Here is a 19,643-nt window from a genome sequence, read left to right as displayed (position 1 = left end):
TAGTTCTTATAATTTTATCAAATTTATAGTTAGATTTTTGTAATTTTTATTCTTTTTAATTAGGTCTTTACTTATAATTAAATTCTTTTAATGTTAAAAATATTAAAATTAACGGAATATTCCTCTTAAAAAATATGTAATCAAAAATTTCATTTAGATTCTTAATTGTAGGTACTTTAATAAATATTCCGTTAACTTTAACATTTTTTTATATTGACAAGGACCTAATCCCAAAATCAAAATTAATATAAAAACTTAATTAAAAAAAATATAAAGACCTAATTATAAATTTAGTAAAACTTGTAAAACTATAAAAAGCTATAGAATAATTAATTAAATCTATTATTATATACAACATTTTAGAACTAGCTTATGATATATATTCCATGCTCAATTTGTGTTCTCTCACTATACTTAAAGCTTCAAATTATCAATATAAACAAAGATAAAAATTCTCATTGCAGCAAATGTTGTTTTAAAATAGATTCTTATTTTGATTAAGCTCAATGGCCTCTTCAATTCAATGAATTTGGAAAAATCAATCATTATATAATATGATAATGTCATTTCCAATAATTCTATTGGTCATGAAACGGTGGTGCTGAAATTAAATATAGCTAGGAGCTGAGGAAGTGAAAAGCAACGCTATATGCTTGAAAAAAAAATGTCCAAATTATTTATTAAAAATTTATGAGATACAAAATAACATATATATTGTTTTAGACAAATCAGAATGAATTAAATAAGTAGAGGAAATTGAATCGTTCAAATAATATGCAACTTCCATTCAAAGTTGTTATCTACTTTATATTTTCTATTTTTTTATGAATTATTAATTATAAATATAATTTAATTTGTTTATTAAAATTTTATTTAACAAAATAAACTTTTAAAATACATTAATTTGTTTTATTAATATGAATATAATTAAATAACGTTTAAGGGTGGTCTCATTTTACTTTTTAGATAGTTTATAAACTTTTGGCAAATATGGCAATATCGTCAAAGACCACTACGAATCACAAATTTTTGTCGAACACAACAAAAGCACCTTAAATCTCATAACAGTATCATATTTTTTATATTAATATGAATATAATTTTCACGATTACCTTTACATCAAAATTTTTTATATTGGAACATTAAGGGTGTTTTACGTTAATAGTATATTATTTTCGTGTAATACGTTGATTAAAAAATTGGTATAAAAAAAACCGTGATATACGATTTTAATAAAGACAAATATTAGATGAAATCGTGATTTACGATTTCACGCGGAACAAGAATTTAAATAAATTGTTACCAATGATTTAAAATATATTTTTTTATAATAAACAAATCGTTACTGACAATTTGTTTAAAGCTAACTGATCTAAATACATATCTTTTCATTAGCATTGTGTATTCTAATATAATAAGTTGATATATGATCAAAGTTCATCAAACTTTGAAAGTTGATCATATATCAACTTATTATATTAAATTACACAATGCTGATGCAAGAAAATTTTTTAGTGTGATATTTGTGTTATTGTGTGTAGATTTTGTATTAATAGGTTTGTGGATGAAGAATTTTATTTTTTAAATTGTTGGTAACGATTTATTTAGATTTTTATCCGATATGAAATGGTAATACTTGTCTATCACAATTTTTTTCTGACACCAAACTCTCTCGTATCAACATATTACATCAAATATTAACCTTAACACGCTTTAAAAAAAGGGAAGAGAGGAGAATAATGGAGAAAAAAAAAAGAAAGTAGAAAATAGAGAGATGGTTGTAGTGGTGGGTTAGAGATTGAGATAAGATGAAATTAGAATTTGAAGTTAAATTAAGTTAAAAAACTGAAGTTTGAAAATTTGCATAGTTTGATAAACTGAAAACAGTTTACATGAAGTGAGTGTCATTCTCCTTATACTCCAGGACAACAGAGGCAAGAGCAAGTCGATATGCCACAGATCTTAAATTCCTGACGAGCACGTAAATATCCTTCTTCCTCCGCTTCACCGGCATCTCCTTCCACTGCTCCTCTCTTAAATTAGCAAGTAAAACTGCCTCACAAAATCCCCCTGCTACTAGCCTCTTGCTGCAATCACATAGAACCCAGTAAGCTTCTCTATTCTATACTCAGAATATTAGGCATTCGGAAACATAAAAACAAAATGTAGGTCATTTGGACAGCATCTGCCTAGTTTTCTGTCCGCTCAACATTAACACTTACCACCCACAATCATAAGCTAGGTGTGGATTGATGGTATGTAAAAGTGGAGTGCAATGGAGCCAAAGGGAATACTGTTTAAATTCCACTCCATTGTTTGGATAAAACATCATTCCATCATAAACCGCCGGAGTTGGGAAGAACCACAAATGATCTTTTAATGGAATAGGATGGAATCGATTCCATTACTAACCTTTCCATTCCATCATAACATTAGTAATCCAAACCATGGAAGCCCATCAAATTCTTTTTGGCTCCATTCCATTCCATTCCCCTCAATAACAATGATCCAAACATAGCCTTATAGAATAATAGGATGGAGACTACAGTGGAAAAAGATAAGATTACAGAACCTTCCCTGTATGGCAGCGGATGTGACAAAGCCGATAGGCCACCGATGATACTCTTTGGCAGTTGAATCATCTGGTACATGCATTTCCCATCTTTTGGAGGAATGATCCTCTTTAAAGTATGATTCTAGAGCAGATTGTGGCAGTTGAAATCCTTCATTTTTCTCAATGCTGCAACATATAGACAATATTTTTCAGATAATGATACTATTTCCCATGATAAAACGTATAGTCATATACTACTATTCCCCAATAAGATACATTTACTTGCCAAATTAACAACAAAAATTACATATTAAAATAGGAATCCACAATGTTAATTACCATGAAGTCAATAAATATGTATCAGATGGGTGTGGTGCACAAATAACTGCTCCCTCTTCGAAAAAACCTTTCTTGAAAGGGCGAAGATGAACTCTTAGGAAACATAACCTATGGTCAGAAATAACAGAATTTTGGCAGCTCCGATTAAGGTTTACTTCACCCTTTATAAACTTGGTGATTTTCTCATCTCCATCTGCAGCATACGGAAACAATGACAGTTGGCCACCTTTGGTTTCATTAAGGAAATTAGTCAGCACAGAACCTGTCCTTGCCACAATTCCATCAAACAAGCTATTCTCAGAGTCGATCTTTTTTGGCAATGAATTCAGATCAGTTAAATCTTCCAGTGTTGAAACACCAGTAGTTTCCACTGCATTAATTTTTCTGTTGAGTGTACTACGAATAATACCCCATGGGGGCAAGATGGGAACTCTCATAGGCCTTTTGGATGGAGGACGTAACTCGGCTTTTTTATCAAATGCAGCAGCTTTAGCTGACATGAAGCATGAGTATGCCTTACAATCTGGGAAATCTGAAGGGAAAGCTGGCAATCCCATCTGCATAAAGAAAAAATCCTTCATGAAAAATCTAATAACTAATAACAAAAAAGGCATTTTTTTTTTTAAAAAATCCCCAATATTTTTGGCATGTAAAGTTGAAGGGTGCAACTACTTACTTCATGTGCAATACAGTGCATCTCTTGCAAACCGATTGCATGCGCCCCATTAGAGATGAGAGGAATCCAGAAGGCCTTAACCCAACTTAAGGGAAGTATGATAGAACATCTAGAAGATAACCAGATACAGTTAGTATTTTATTGGTGTGTTGCCACTGACTTTTAATTTATGATAACTTTATCCTTTTTATTTTTCCCCTACTTATATATCTTAAAGCAGGTTATCACAAATATCAAGTAAGAGTTTAGAGAATACTGGTAATACCTGATAGTTGACAACTCTTAAGTATCAGAATATATAATCACAAGTCATAAAGAAAGGACTAAAGAAGTTACCCTCTAAACAATTCCTTCCTGTGATGTTTTACAAGCAAAATAGGGCAAGATCTTGAGCATTGCTCCTCTGTCAAAGAGTTTGCCTCCCTGGAATCTACATCATCCAGGCAGTAATGTGTCAAACGTTTGTGGTGTTTCTCACTACAAATCATACTCTCTGACAATGGGGTCCTCAATCGTCTAGATTTAGCATACCAGAGATCGTTATTATGATACTGGTTGTTTTCTAATTTGGACCATGTGGATGAAGCCAAGTCACTAGTCTTCTCCAACTCTTCATGAATAGTTTCTTGTGCGCCGTTAACTGCCTCAGCAGAACTTGGCTCCACTGATGAAACGGTTCCTTTCCCGCACAATTGTCGAGGATCCTTAACATTAAGTGATAAAATTGCAACAGAAGAAAACTTATCCTCATTGTCTGATATGGATGAACTTGTCTTCTGAGAAACGCTGTCTTGTGTAGGCACATGTTCCCATAGACAATGATTATCTGAAATACTGAAAAGGCAGAATGTGTAATAAGCCAGTCGAGATCATTCATGAATTAAATCGAAGAAATTAATTTTCTATATGTGCAATAACTAACCTTGTAACTGGATGCAACATCTTTTGAAGAATTTGAATCGCTCCTGATCCGATTACCTCCAACTTTGCAAGTTCACCCTCAAGTGAAAAGCAATTAATTGAGATGCCTGTCTTTTCCATCTGAACAATAATAAACAGCAAAAAACACACAATCTGAACATCAACAAGAAATTACAAGTCAGCTTAAATACAATTTGCAAAGTTCTGTGACATCATGAGCGAAATCAAAACCTTGGCTAAACAACATATAACAAACTTTTCATCTTTATAGCACTATTTTAAAATATTTCATACTAAGAGCCAATCAAACAGAATAATCATAAATTTTTAAAATCTGAGACAAAAATAACCATACTGAACGACTATATATATATATATAAAAGCATAGCTTTCCAATCTCTCAAAATATCTAAGAGGGAAAGTCCTCTATAAAGATCATGAGCTTTACATCAAATAGATGCTATGCATCCAATCCAATCCCATAAGAAATGTTTGTCAGAAAATTTATCATTAAAAAATGCATTATTATGCTCCAACTAAATAGTCCAAACAGTGGCGTAAATTGCACAGCTCCATATAAAATTTTCCTCTTTTCTAGTACCAAGCCCAACAAATCTAGTCAATAGAAATTTATCAAGAATTACAGGGCACACCCAACATTCCTTAGAGGCTAAACAAACTGTTCCATAAGAAAACAGCCACTGGGCAACGCAAAAACAGATGTGAATTTGTCTGAATTTGCCCCACATATCAAGGGAGAGAGCCTTATGTGGCCATTGAACCGACAAGAAGTTAAGCACAGCTGTCCATATAAAAGATTTGACCTTACAAGGTGCTTTGGATTTTCAAATAGGTTTATCCAAGTAGAAGGAAGTTGTATTGGAGGAACGAGTAAGAAATTGGAAGAAAGATTTACAACTAAAACTAACAGAGTATTCAATAGACCAAATCCTTTTATCAGGGATAGGTGACAAAGAAAAACCATCAAAAGTTCCACAGATTCCCTATCATTAAGGCTACGAAAAAAATGGATGTCCCAAGAGAAAGTGGAGCCTTGTGCAATGTAAAAGGATTACATAGGAGAATTATGCACGGACGATAGAAGATATAGAATGACCATATTTGACCATGAAAAGCTACCAACACATGTATCTTAGAGCTTAAGTAAATCAAAATTTTGTCTATGCCCCAACTATGCTCATAGCAGGAATAAGGTGTCACGAACATTAACAAGAAGGAATTTGATTAGGTAACAAGGGAACAAAAAATGAAAAAAAAAATGGCCCAACATACATGGCTCCCACCTGATGGGGATGTATGCAACTGGAGAGGCTGTTTTTAGAATGTGAAAAGTGTGACCTCCACTTTACAAGGCAACAACCTATGCATGTCTTGCCCTCTTAATGAAAAACAAAACATAGCAGACAACTATGAACAAGAACCAATGGATTTCACTACACTGCTCCCTGTTTCATCTATGTCAAGATACAATTTAAAAAGTTAAAGTAAAAAAATAGAGAGCATCATGATGTCCATGGGAGGAGTAAAACAAGAAACTGAACCTCTTTCTGACATGCAAATTTTAGACTATCGTATCCTTCTTCAAAGGCAGAAGCATGTATCCACACCCAAAGCTGTCTAAATGAAGCACCGAGTTTCATTCTATTTGGGCTTTCATCTGAATCAACATCATGTTTCATTAATTCATCATTGATATCATCCTCTCCACTAATATTTTGTTGGAATGTTGGCCGCCACATATAGGTCACAGGGCCAATTGGCTGAGAAACTGGTGCTTCGACTTGATAAAGCTGTCATGAAACAGAAACAAGATTCAATTTTGGGTTAATTGCATACCCTAAATCAACATAGCTAATACCAGAATCAGCAATAGGATGACTGACCATTGCCATTCCACAAGTGGTACCCGATACTGATTCATCAGAATCTTGAGAAGATGTTTCCAGGAAGGGCACTAGTACCATTCTTAATAGAGAAGCTAATGATTCCTGTAGAAAAGAATCAGCAGGAAACAAAAGTAAAAGTAACTAAACCATTATTTATCTGGGAGCCATGAACCTGCAACTGTTTCTGTACTTCACTCAAAAGTTTGAGGGAAATGCTGGATATGGAATCAAGGTTTAAATTGCTGCCACAATGGCGCTGTTCAACATTTCTAAAACCGCAATTGTGGACGCATTGTTCACATCTTACAGAAATTAATAGCCATGTAACCATAATCATGGTTATAACGGCAATGTATCGTATGTAAGCAAATACAAATACGAAGTTAGAAAAGAACTATTCTTTAAATCTAGGGTAAAGTATATTTTTTGTTCCTGAAGTTTGCTAGAAGTTTCAAAAATATCCTAAATTTTATTTTGTTTCAATTTTGTCCCAAAAGTTTTCGATTTGTATCAAATATATCCCTGACTATTAAATTTTAAAAAAATTTAGAACTAATCTAACAATAATGCATGATAAATATGTTTTATTTGCTTATGTTAAAGGTTATTCTTGTGGAGTTATTCCTGAATTGGTCATAATTTTTTTGAAAAATTAGTCGTTGGGTTAAATTTGATAAAAATCGAAAATTTCTAGGACAAAATTTAAACAAAATAAAACTTAGGGGTATTTTTGAAACTTTTAGCAAACTTCAAGGACAAAAAATATACTTTATCCTTAAATCTTAAAATGAGATAAGTTTATATAATATATACATACATATATATACATACCTCTGGACCTTCCACTTGGACAGCAGTGTAATAGCTTGCATCATGCACAACCACCCCTTGTTTGAGCCTTTTCAAGAGTGCCCTTGAACCTTTTCCTCTGGAAAATATGGACACAAACCTTGTACGTAAGGAAATAGGTTCCCAAAACTCCAATTCCCTAACAAACTGTTAACACCCATTTGGGATTTAAAAAATTAAAAGCAAATTACTTTGACTGTCCAGCATGTATTTACCAAATTGACCACCAATGTCAACTTCTGAGATAAAATTGGTCCATTGGTGTCTTTTGTCAACATCAAATTAGTCCTAACAAGGAATGATTTGATGTCAAACATGACATTAACAGACAGCTTTTTAAGAACTAAATTGATAGGACTTGTATTCTGAAAATAAATAAATAAATGTTTGCTTAAAAGTAAAAGACACCAGTATAACAGGAAATGAACAAGCTTCCGAGTTCCAACAATGGAGCATCATCATAAACGACCTACCTTCCTTGAAGTGCTAGAGGAAGGTAGTAACCCCAGAGTTTTGTCATGGTGAACCGCTTAGTGTGCCAAACATGAGTTCTCAGCCTCTTGGTTCCATCGCCAGAAGTACAAAACCCACTATCCAAGTTCATCTTAAGTTCATATCTCCGGCGCATGCGCCGACTTGGAAGCTTCTTTATCTCATCTTTACCTAAACGTAATTCAACACCACCAGTTTTATTATGTACTGTTCCCAGCTTTTGCCTTTTTCTTCTTGTCCCAGCTTTGCTATTATAAGAACTAGTTCGTCTTCTCTTGTTTCTTTGACTCCTATAATCACCCTTTATTCTGTCCGCTATAACAGATTGAAGACTCTCAAGCTCATAGGCTCTAGATTCTGCAAACTTCTGCACATGGATTTTGCGAGTTGCCATATCTGCTGAAAATTGAGGTCCTTTAGTTCCTTCAGTAACCATCCTAACAAAATAAGAACGAGAAAGGATATCACTTCATGATGAAATTGGTATTAAAGATTCTTTAAACAACAAACAAACAAATAAATAAAAGTTTTGCAGACAAATAACAAGTGCATCAATGTGTGTACCTTGGGAACAAGAGTGAAACAGTGAAAGGTTTAAAAACTGAAAAACAGCAGAACAGAACTCAAACAAAGGGAAGCAACTGTCACAGTGGTGGCAGGAGCATCAGGGATGCTCGTTTGGGCTATAGAACAAGAAGGGAAAAAAAAGGAAAAAGGGGTTTAGACTTTAGATATATGGTACCATAAAAACATTTACAAATGAACCCGTGCTCTATGACTTGATATTCACTGAACAGTCCCAAAACTGTTATAGATTCATGTTGCCTATGACCCTAATTTTTTCAGTTATCTGAAAATTTGATTAACAAAAATTCACTTTTATTATTGTATTCAAGGTTCAAAAAACTGGACCAGACATCAAACCAGTCAAATTATATGATCAAAGAGTGTGCATGGGCGGGGTGAAACCAAGTTTGCTTTAATCCAGACCATAGTTACATGAATTCACCAATTAGGTGACGCACCGCATAGCAATTCACAACTCATATGTTTACCGAAATGCCATAAGTATACTTTTCATAAAATATGTTACATGTGGTGTACCACGTAGGCATACCCGTTCCCATACCGGAATGTATGCATTTCATGTAACTATGATTCAGACCCAGTCCTTAATTTTGACTGGACCAATATTTTAGACTCTTACCAAAAGCCAAACAAATCTCATCCTTTTCGGGTCACAATAAGACCATGTCTAGATCGGGTTTATATCGGGTCTAGATGATTATGCCTAAACTAAAAAAAATTAAGAGGGCAAAATCCCAATAGCATTTAATTCTACACCAAAGTCTGGAACCTTGAAATCTCCAAATATATTCAATGTTTCTTTTTCAGCTAAGATCAAAAAATAAAAAATTACTGAAGGCCTACCTGCAGGCAGGAGGGGATAGCAGGGAGAGAGCAGAGGAGGCGAGACAGAGGTGCAAGACGGAGATGCAAAGCTGCAATGGAGCTATGAAGTAGTCGAGCAGCGAATGAGATAACTCAAATGAGAAGCTGGAAAGTTGAAATGCATGCGGTTCCTTTTCGGCGTGAAGGTTCGTGGAGGCTGGAGGAAGAAGGGGAAGAAGGGCGGCTGGGATGCTGTGACATAAACCTCTACGACACTACTTACTTGTTTTCAACCAAGCCGCCCCGGTTCAGTTAATAGACCATGTGTGTGTTTGGATTAAAGTTTGTAAACGGAAGTTTGTATAGAATTGATCAAGGTTGTGAGAACCGAATCGGTCAATGAACTGGTTGAGTGACTGGTTCAATGATTCAAAGGTTCAGCCGAGGTTCAATCGAGGTTCAACCGGTTTAACTAAATATAAAATAAAATTATTAAAAATTTAATATATAATTTTAAATATTTATTAATGATTTTTAAGTCAATAAAATTTAAAATTTTACAATTTTACCTAATAAATTATCCATAATTTATCATTAAAAGTTCTCAAACATCAAAATTTATAACTAATAAACATCAAAATACGCATAAATGACAAATCAGAATAAGAAAAATCAGCATAAACAACTCAATCAGAAAAATCAGAATAAACAAAGAAAAATTCCAACATAAACAATGGAGTGAAGCTCTGCACCACAACACCATCAACAACAGATCAGAAAAATAAACAACCAGAATCAACAAATCAGAAAAATCAGCATAAACAATTTAAAATCATAATCATAGCATAAACAACTCAGAATTGATTCCAGCATAAACAATTTGGCGCATTAAGTTGAATTGAATCAAGTCAGTCCATGTTTATTGCTTAATGACTTTCTGTTATTGTAAGTGTTACTCTCATTCATCAATGCAGTTTATTTTATTGTTTACCTCAACTTGGTGAGTCTACTTTTTGTCCATATGATTATCCCCAATGGCTATCTCTATCAGTATTGCATAATCTAATGCATAAGGTGAGGCAGGCACCATCAATTCATGTTGGAAAACACTAAGCAATGCATGAAAGATGTATAATATAGGATTCCTAGATCATGGAGTCATGACAATTAATCAAATCTTTTACTTTTGAACAATGCAGGCACTTACTCTTTTTGCCACCACTTCCATAAAATTTCCAGCCATAAAGTACAAACTAAATATAGGATGTAGCTTCAACAATAAAAACTCTGTTTTGTGTTTCAAAAAGTGGTGGGCACAAGGAAAACTTTCAAGTAAATATATTCAGCAAGAGAAGCTCTGATTAACATTTAAAATAATGGTATGACTCGAATATATTTATAGTTATATATACAACATAGGTGACAATCTACTAGAACATCAAAGATAATGCTACCATTTTATGCTATCAACCACTGCCTAAGTAAGGTCTTAAACATTCTTCAACAGATGCACTTATTAGATTTTAAACCTTCAATCACTTTGATCCACTCTTCAATTCTGTTTTCTATTTTGCTATTGCTGTTAAATTTCTTACCTTCCTATTCTTGAAAATCCAAACAGAAGCAAGGTTGCGAACAGAGAGAGAGAGAGCGCTCGAACAGAGGAGACGACGACGGCCACAGAGCATCCACACGACGGCGAGGGAGCTTCCCACGAAGACGACACAGCTTCCTAGGACAGCGACGGAGCTTCCTACGACGGAGCTTCCCAGCGGAGAAGAGTTCCGCGATGACAACGAAACGGGGATGCGGGGACTGCGGTGACTGCCGAGGCTGCGGGGTGCGGGGCTGGAGAGGAGGGGGGGCTAGGATTCTTTGTTCACTTTTTCAGTTTCAGAGAAGAGGAGAGGAGTGGGACTCGCCTGCGTTGGGGGATTTAGGGTTTTAGTGATTGTCAATATTTTGATAAAAAAAAAATTCTAATTAAAAAAAGATTTTTTTTTTTTTAGGATTTTAGTGATCGTCAATATTTTGATAAAAAAAAAATTTCAATTAAAAAAAGATTTTTTTTTTATAAATAGCGTATTTAACAAATTTCTAATACTAAAAGTAAAAATATTAAAAAATTAAAAAAAATTTTGAGAAGTTGTAACATCTTTTTTTAAAATATCTTTTTTTAAAAAAAAGATTTTTCATCTAATAAATAAACAAAAAATATTTTTATATTGTTATACTCAAACATAATTGATAAATAAAAAAATCTTTTTACATGAAATACACAAACATAAAATTACTTTTACTTTTTCATAAGATCTTTTAATCCTTTATTTCTCTATCGTTGTAACACCCTACCATAGAGAGTCTTATGCTTAAGTCATAATTCAGAGATGGCAAGGTATTACAACCTCTAAAATAAAAATTTAGTACGTATAGTAGTATGAATGATTGATTATAACTAGGAGCCTTTGTAGAAAAAGGGGTAAACAAAAATCGCAACTCGAAAGCGCAACACTCTGATCGATAACGTAACGAACAAGGATAAACCAACGCGAGATTATATATATACAAAAGAGTGTCAAAAACAGGAATATCAAGACTCAAAATCCGGCTGCGAAGATAACCGGTCCGAGCATATAGCAATATATACATATGATAAAATAAGGAAACCCCAAAGGAAACCCAAAGGGACACGAAAACAAAAACCTATTCTCCAAAATCTCCCATAAGAGGAGTCATCACAGTTTGTATTATTTAATGGAGATAAAAGCATCTAAGCAAAACATATAAACCAAAACATAGTCCCGAGAACAAGGAATCTTTGCAAATCTAGAAGTCTCCAGCAGGCCTCAACGAGAAACCTCACGTCCTGCATCTGAAAACCACAAAATCTGCATGGGTGAGAACCGGAGGTCCCCAGCATGGTAACAGCTTCCACATATATAATACATAATAATAGAGGAAAGCCGAAGGCAATCCTAGAACTTCCTCCAGATAGTATCAAAGCTTATAAACAAGCTAAACCATAAAGGCAATCTGACTAAAGATCCTTCAGTCTAACTAATAATTCCCTTTCCAATTCCTTCAGACCTCCCAATCACCAGCAGGAGTATAATGTAGCAAACACAGTTATATCAAACAAGAGATATACGAATAGGAACAGATAAGGCATTTAGACAATTAGCAAGTAATATGCAGTCAAATAGGCAATCTCAAACAATTCATATAGTATGCATATGATGAATGCCTGTCCCTAGTGGCTGATGATATCATCTGTCGGTTATAGAGCCAACCCGACAAGTCCTGGTAGCTAACCATTGGACTGCCCTCTGTCGCGCATCCCCAACTCGAGTTATACTCATCATAAACTTGATCATAATCATGATCCATATCCATCACCCTCACTGGTGAATATTTACGGGGGTGAGCTCATCCGGGTCTTTCACAGTGCCCGGCCACACTTACGACATAGGGTCAGAAGAGCTTCGAGTCTCAACCTGGAGCACGTGGTGACTAGCCACTGCTTCCTTCCAGGGAAACTCTCATCTCCAATAGTGGAAGTGCAACATTCACAATTCATTCAATAGCATATATGCATTTATACATAGCCATAATCATGGCTCCGCCGTAACACGGCAATAATCTAGCTATCCGGCTCACGGTTAAATCCATAACCAGCCATTCGGTTCACGGTTAAATCCATAACCAGCCATTCAGCTCACGGTTAAATCCATAACCAGTCATTTCATTAACAATTATGGCCTTTCGGCCCTTGGCATAACAAGCACTTCCACCACCATCCTCCGCCTCTCACATAATCATCTTTGATCCTCATTGATCATTCATTTTTCCCTTGCTTCACTCACAAGTTACCACATCCCCTAGATCCTTTTCTAATAGCTAGGCATATCATGATGATTTAAGACATAAGTGGTGAGATCGAAGGCTTAGAAGTATGAGATTTGGCTTTTAAAACTCAAAAATCAACTTTGGGATGAAAATAGGGCCACGCGTATGCGCACTCCACGAGCACGCGTGGATGGCTACAAAACTCATCGACGCGTATGCGTCATGCACGCTAACGCGTGGATAGAAAATTAGCCAATCGACGCGCACGTGTCAACCACGCGTACGCGTGGGTACTCTCGTGCCCCAGGCACAAAACTGGCACAGTTCTGGCATAACTCTCTGGAAAATGGCTGGGCATTGGGTGCAGCACATTCGGCGCGCCCGCGCACATCACGCGCACGCGTGGATGGCGTTTTCGAGAAGAACGGCGCGTACGCGCCAAGTGCACCTACGCGCGGGGGGTCATTCTGTTCAAAATTTTCTAAGTTAAAAACTGCAGAATTCACAGATTCAACCCCCAAACTTCCGACGGACATAACTTTCTCATTTTAAATCGTTTTTCACCCGTTTTTCGAATGACATGGACATCCCGGATCCAATTTCATTTCTAAACAGATTTGGCACAAAACAGAGATCTGTAGTTCAAGTTATGTCCCATCAAAGTATACCCAAAAACCATGTTTTTCATACAAAACCACAAAGTGCCATTTTCAAAACAAGCCATTTTCAACTCTTTTCAAAATCAATCAAAACATGTCAATTTCATCCCTTTTCTTTGAAATCAATTAAAATATATCAAATTCAACATCAAGCCTCCTCAACTCACATATTGACACATTACTATAATTTACAAAATCACTATCCCATCATTTTAACCCACTTCACCCAAGTGGCTCAAACTCAAACACATTGACATATCATATACTATTCCTCATGCCAATTTTCAACAACACCAATTCCAATTAACCATCATTGTACATAATCAATATCATACTCACCATCAATCATGGTTCCACCCACAATTCAACCATAATCAATCATCAAGCATATATCACAACATGCATATTTCTCATATATCATACCATCAAGGCATTAATAATCATCATCACATATATGACCACATCATATATATCAACCATTCAATAACATCAACAATTCAATTCCTATCTTAGGGCCTCTAGCCTAAGTATTTCCTACCACATTACATATTAGATACGGGAAACCGAGACCATACCTTAGCCGATTTCCCAAGTTCAACCGGAGCACTTCCAAACCACTTTTCCACAAGCTCTCAAGGCCTCAACACCTCCAAGAACAGATTTTTCACCACCAAATCCCTTTTCAAGCTTTTCAATATCACTAATCAAGCTCCAACATTCACACATACACAACCTAAGCCACAATCATCATACCCATACACAACATCTCAATACCCAAACATCATAAAACAACAAATTATACTAGGGTTGAGAATCTTACCACACTCAAAGTCCAAGGAGACAAGATTAACCTTCTCCTTCAAGAGAGTTGGGTCCTATAACATCAAAGAACCCAAAATCTCAATATTTTTGCTCATGAAACTCGAGAATAAGGCTGGAAATTCGAAGAGCAAAATGTGGCTTACCTCAAGATTAATTGTATGGGTTTTGTAGAGCTCTCCGCGGTGAATACGTGGCCACAAATGGTGCGGCAATCGGAGCTCTAGATCAAAAGTTATGGTGGTTTGAAGATCAAGTGAGAGATAGAAGTTTGAGAGAGTGTTCTTCCCCCATGGCCTCTCTTTTTCAGCGTGTATTAGTGTTGTGTGAGAAGAGAGAGTACTGAAAACTAGGGTTTTGGTTTAGTTATGTTGGGCCAAGGGCCCACTTTGAGTCCGGTTGGCCCGGTTTGGCCTGTTCGGTCCAATCTTGGTCTGAATTCTATAAAATTGTTACCAAAATTCTCGTCTCAATCTCCTCTATCACATTTAGCCATAAAAATCACATTTTTGGCTTTCTAGAATAAATTCTCATTTATGGGTTAATTAGCCGTTAATTAACCGGATTTTACAATCGTAGGATTAAAATTTAAAATTTTTAAAATTAATATATATATATATATAAAATAATACTAATAAGAGTGTTTTAATCATTTTTTATAAAAAAAATATTAATTTAGACCAACTTAAGATTTGATTCACTATTTTTTTGGTTAAATTAATTTGTCTAGTCTATTTTTGATAAAAATAACATGATTTAATTAATTATATATGTTAAATTTTAATTATTGAAAAATATCTTTAAAAAAAATATCTTTAAAAAAAGACGTTTTAGGCGTCTTTTTATTTGAGTGACTCATTTTTTTAAAACCTCACGCAAACAAATTTTTAGTATTTTTTTTAAGGGAAGTTCTATGGTGTAGATGAAGAAAAATATCCACATGTGTGGATTGGATCCTATGTGTCTATCTTGCCTAAGCAACACACATCTTCTACTGCGTCTGAAATTTTTCAGTTGAAGCAGTAGGCTCCGTGATAGTAACTGTAAGTGACAGATTTTGTCTTTTTTAATGATGATTAGTTGTTGTAATTTAATGTTAATTAATGAATTTTTTTTTAGCTTATTATTTTGTTAGCCTACAAAAATATATTATAGTATGGGTTTTGACGGGTTGGCTCTGTAGATTTTATTGAGCATATGTTGGTGTCTCTCTTGATTAATGTGTTAATTATAAATATATGATGGTTTTACTTTTTTTAGAGCCTATTTAAAAATAGTGAATTTCTATAATAAATTTAGATGTGCCAATTATCTTATATTATCTTTTTTGATATTTTATGTTTGTGATGTTGGTTTTACTTAACAATAAAAATTGTAACTTATTGGACTTATTTCAATTTTTTTTATTTGCATTTTTTTTTCTTTCTTCGCATGATCATTTTAATTTTTTATTACAAAAAATTATTATCGTGTTCTATCTTTTTGATGTTACGCAAAGATTATACGTACTTTTTTTCGTAAATATCTTTGCTTATTATTATTATTATTATTACTATTATTATTATTATTATTATTATTATTATTATTATTATTATTATTAGATTTCTGAAGCTTGTGAAGAGGATAATTAACATTAGTAGGGAGTAAATTTACTAGAATAAATAATAAGAATTTTGTATATATATGTTTTGTTTTAAAATGGTGATCAGACGATTTTCGTAATTATTTTTCGTATAATATAAATTATTATTTATTATTTTTTCTTTATTTTTATCAAAGTATTTTGTGTATGTGATAAATTTATTATTTTAATATTTTGATTCTGTTTATTTAGAAATTAGATTTTTATCAAAGAAAAAGTATAAAATATGTGTAAAATTTTAATATTTAATATTTAATATTTTAATATCTATAAAATACGTGTAATTAATTTCGTAGCTAATTTTTAATATAAATCTAATATAGTTGAAAGAAAAATATTAAAAAACTAATATTTTTTATTAATATTAATCAATACCTTATTTTTATACTATTAAGACTTAGAATTTAGAATTTAATATTTAAAATTTAGTCTTTAGAGTTTAGAGTTAGTCAAATATTCGTATAAAATAATAAATATTGTTGATAATGTAACATTACTCTAATTTGAAAAAAAAATGAAAAAAAATCATTTTAATCACCAAATAATAGAGATAATTCAGTGATAGAAAATAGAAAGAATAAATATTTGGACCCAAATTTGCAAGTATAAATTCCAAATCCTAATTGAAATGAAACTCATGAACAGAGTTGGGTCTTGATTGTTTGCTTTGTTTACGTTGTTTAGATTTCAGACTTTGGACCTTCAATCTTAGAACCACAAAAATCCTAAAGTAAAGGGTGAGACTAATATATCTTCAAGAGTCCACAAAACTAACTGAACCTTGTTTTTTTAATAGCCCAGAAAAATAACAAGCCCAACAAAAAAATTATCACTAATTAACATTAAATTACGGCAACTAATTATCATTGAAAAAGACAAAATCCCCGTCCAAAAAAAAAAAGAAAAAGACAAAATCTGTCACCTATCCTTACTATCACGGAGCCTACTGTTTCAACGGAAAAATTTCAGACACGGCAGGAGATATGTGTCGTTTAGGTAAGATGGACACATAAGATCCACACATGTGGATATTTTTCTTCATCCACACCATAGAACTCCCCTTTTTTTAAAGGTATAAACCGGTGCTGTTTTGGAGCACTGAACCAAAAAACTTTTAAAAATCAGCCGGTTCTAATAGTTCACTAATTAACCACTGATTCGACTGATTTTCTGGCCAATTTTTTATCAAGCAATTTATGAGCTAACCAAAACCGGTTTTCGGTTATTTAGTTTACTATTATTGTAATTTAAAGTTGATTTTAAAATGTCTACACTGCCTGGCCTAATTTAATCTTCTAAAAATTTAAAGGTGCCACTAGAGAAATAATAGATAATTTTTAATTTTGCTCAATTATTTGGAGTTTAAAGGTATGATTTCAAACTAATCTAAAATTGCTCCCCACCTCGAGGGCCACACATTGTCTAGCTTCATTTCGGCCTAATCAAATCCTAAATCAAAATTCAAAAACAATAATCTGGCTAAGCCGCTAAACGATAAGATCAAAGTTTGGTCATCTGGTTCGACTTGGTTGAACTAAAATTTGGGAAATAAAAGTTAAAGGGTTAAAGAGTAAAAAAATTGGCTGAATCTATTGGATCGATTTGCCAAAAAACACTGATTGAACTAAACTTTTGAGTCTGTCAAATAAAAAAAATAGCTAAAATAACGTGAGCTAAAATCGATCCAATAAAAAAAAAAAAGTGGTTTATACTAATTTTTTATTTTTTGTTATTTTTTATTGTTCTTTCATTATTTTGTTTGCACTCTCATACATATATTCCATCTTCTATGACTCGTTTCTTAAAACAAAGATAGTTTTTTTTATTATTATTATAAGACTCTATTTCTATTTTTGTGTTATAATTGTTATTTTTATAAAAGTATTTATTATTTGAAAATGAGGTTGAAAGTGTTGATTTTTATTTTTTTCATAAATTTGAGAACACATATTATGATGGACAATTCTATTAAGGTTAAGAATTTAAAAAATAATTACAGAAAAATTATGTTATAATTTGACTTTTTTATTTGAGTTTGACTTATGATTAAATTTTTATTTATTATTTTTTATCAAATTAATTTTATTATTATTTTTTAAATAATTGTTAAGCAGACTAACCGACCAACTCCACCAATTCGCCATAAAAAAATAGGTTAGAATTTGGAGCCATTTATTTTGGAGTATAGTTGTCAGAATTGAACCGATAATCAAACCAGTTAGATTATTGGTTTATTAGTTAACTAGTGGGTTAATGATTAAACCGGTAACTCGGTTCCACTTAAATAAAAAATATAAAATAATAAAAAACTTAATATCAAAATTTAAATTAGTTACCTAGAATAGTATCTTAATTTAACAATAAAGTCTTAATTAGTTAGTAATACTATAATAGTATCTTATTTTAACACACAGTAATAACAATTCATGAGTTATATCTAAGGAATAATTCAACATTCATAAACTAATTTAGAACTGATTCAAAACCAATCCAAAATCAATTCAACTAATTCAGCAATTCAAAACCAATTCAACCCTGCCATATTTATTTCTAATCAACTTATAAACCAATCAACAATACAATCCACAACAATAACACAAGAAATTTCACAAGAAAAAAAACTGAAACAACAAGTAAATGCTCACAGTTGGGAAGATAATGGAGCAGTGAAACACACCACCGAAGAGAGCTCACAGCAGGAAAGTAATGGAGCACACCAGGGAAGCATAGCTTACGGCTGCAGTAAGCACAGCTTGAGACAAAGACAAAGATATGACTGAGATGCAAGTGGCCAGAGGCGGAGACACAAGACACTAGCAGAGGAGAGCTGGTGGTGACGGAGGTGAAAAGAGAGAAAAAGAGCAGAGAAGAGCATAGTAGAGACTGGCAAGCAGCGATGGACGATGGCGCGACGATGAGAGACGCACAAAACCACAGACGCACAACCTAGGCAGGCGACCCACAAACGGAGGCGACAATGCAATGACGGAGACGCAAAAGAGCGGCGATACGAGGCAGAATTGCCGGCAATCGTGTGTGTGTGTGCACATGTGCGTGTGTATGAGAGAGAGAGAGAGAGAGAGAGAGAGAGAGAGAGAGAGAGAGAGAGAGAGAGAGAGAGAGAGAGAGAGAGAGCCTCTGTATCTTCACTTCGAGCTCGAGGGACAAGGAAGGAGGGACTGGGTTAGGTTAGTTAGGGTTTCTTTTTTAGTATTTACCCATTTTGGTCCTCAAAGAATTGTGGACCAGACACTTTAGTCCCCAACTAAAATTAATTACTCGATTGGTCCCTAACAATTAACTCAGTCAGTCACTTAGGTCATTTGCTTCGTTAACTCTAACGAATGACAAAATAGTCCGTGACAACTCTAACAAGGGACAAAATGATCCCTGACCTCCTCTGTGTGAAAACAACACTGCTCTCTCCCAATTTCCATCATATCTCGCATAATGCTAATAGTCTAACACTGTAACTTCAAGCTACACAATGCACACTCTTCAACTTCAATATTCACAAGAAAAAAATCCTCGACTTGTTCTCAACCAA

General features: G+C 33.7%; 1 protein-coding gene across 5 annotated transcripts; it reads right to left on the bottom strand.

The window, feature by feature from the left end:
* Positions 1-1,804: 1,804 nt before the first annotated feature.
* Positions 1,805-11,089, bottom strand: LOC112696963 (ribonucleases P/MRP protein subunit POP1). 5 transcript variants are annotated; one of them, XM_072197317.1, is made up of 13 exons: positions 10,726-11,089; positions 10,122-10,192; positions 9,170-9,602; positions 7,720-8,175; positions 7,229-7,325; positions 6,395-6,499; positions 6,053-6,301; positions 4,492-4,610; positions 3,906-4,403; positions 3,570-3,678; positions 2,894-3,450; positions 2,573-2,740; positions 1,805-2,087 (listed from the first exon to the last, which is right to left on the bottom strand). In XM_072197317.1, exons 4-13 carry the CDS (start codon positions 8,172-8,174, stop codon positions 1,889-1,891), a joined length of 2,556 nt encoding a protein of 851 aa, XP_072053418.1. In that variant the 5' UTR covers position 8,175; positions 9,170-9,602; positions 10,122-10,192; positions 10,726-11,089; the 3' UTR covers positions 1,805-1,888. The 5 variants fall into 5 exon arrangements, with proteins under 5 accessions (XP_072053418.1, XP_072053417.1, XP_025605711.1 ...); XM_072197316.1 differs by lacking the exon at positions 10,122-10,192; XM_025749926.3 differs by lacking the exon at positions 10,122-10,192 and having other exon boundaries at positions 9,170-9,240.
* Positions 11,090-19,643: the final 8,554 nt, after the last annotated feature.

The sequence above is a fragment of the Arachis hypogaea genome, chromosome 6 (assembly GCF_003086295.3).
Source record: "Arachis hypogaea cultivar Tifrunner chromosome 6, arahy.Tifrunner.gnm2.J5K5, whole genome shotgun sequence".
Taxonomy (NCBI): domain Eukaryota; kingdom Viridiplantae; phylum Streptophyta; class Magnoliopsida; order Fabales; family Fabaceae; genus Arachis; species Arachis hypogaea.
This window is presented reverse-complemented; position numbering and strand designations above follow the sequence as displayed.

What these genes read in the sequence shown, in the direction of transcription:
- LOC112696963 (XM_025749926.3), bottom strand. Translation starts at nt 10,818, where the DNA reads ATGCTCTGTGGCCGTCGTCGTCTCCTCTGTTCGAGCGCTCTCTCTCTC. An exon ending in TCCAAGTGGAAGGTCCAGAG is followed by an intron (nt 6,500 to 7,228) that starts GTATGTATATAT and finishes TCTTTTCTACAG; the next exon opens with GAATCATTAGCTTCTCTATT. An exon ending in ACATATTTATTGACTTCATG is followed by an intron (nt 2,741 to 2,893) that starts GTAATTAACATT and finishes TATATGTTGCAG; the next exon opens with CATTGAGAAAAATGAAGGAT.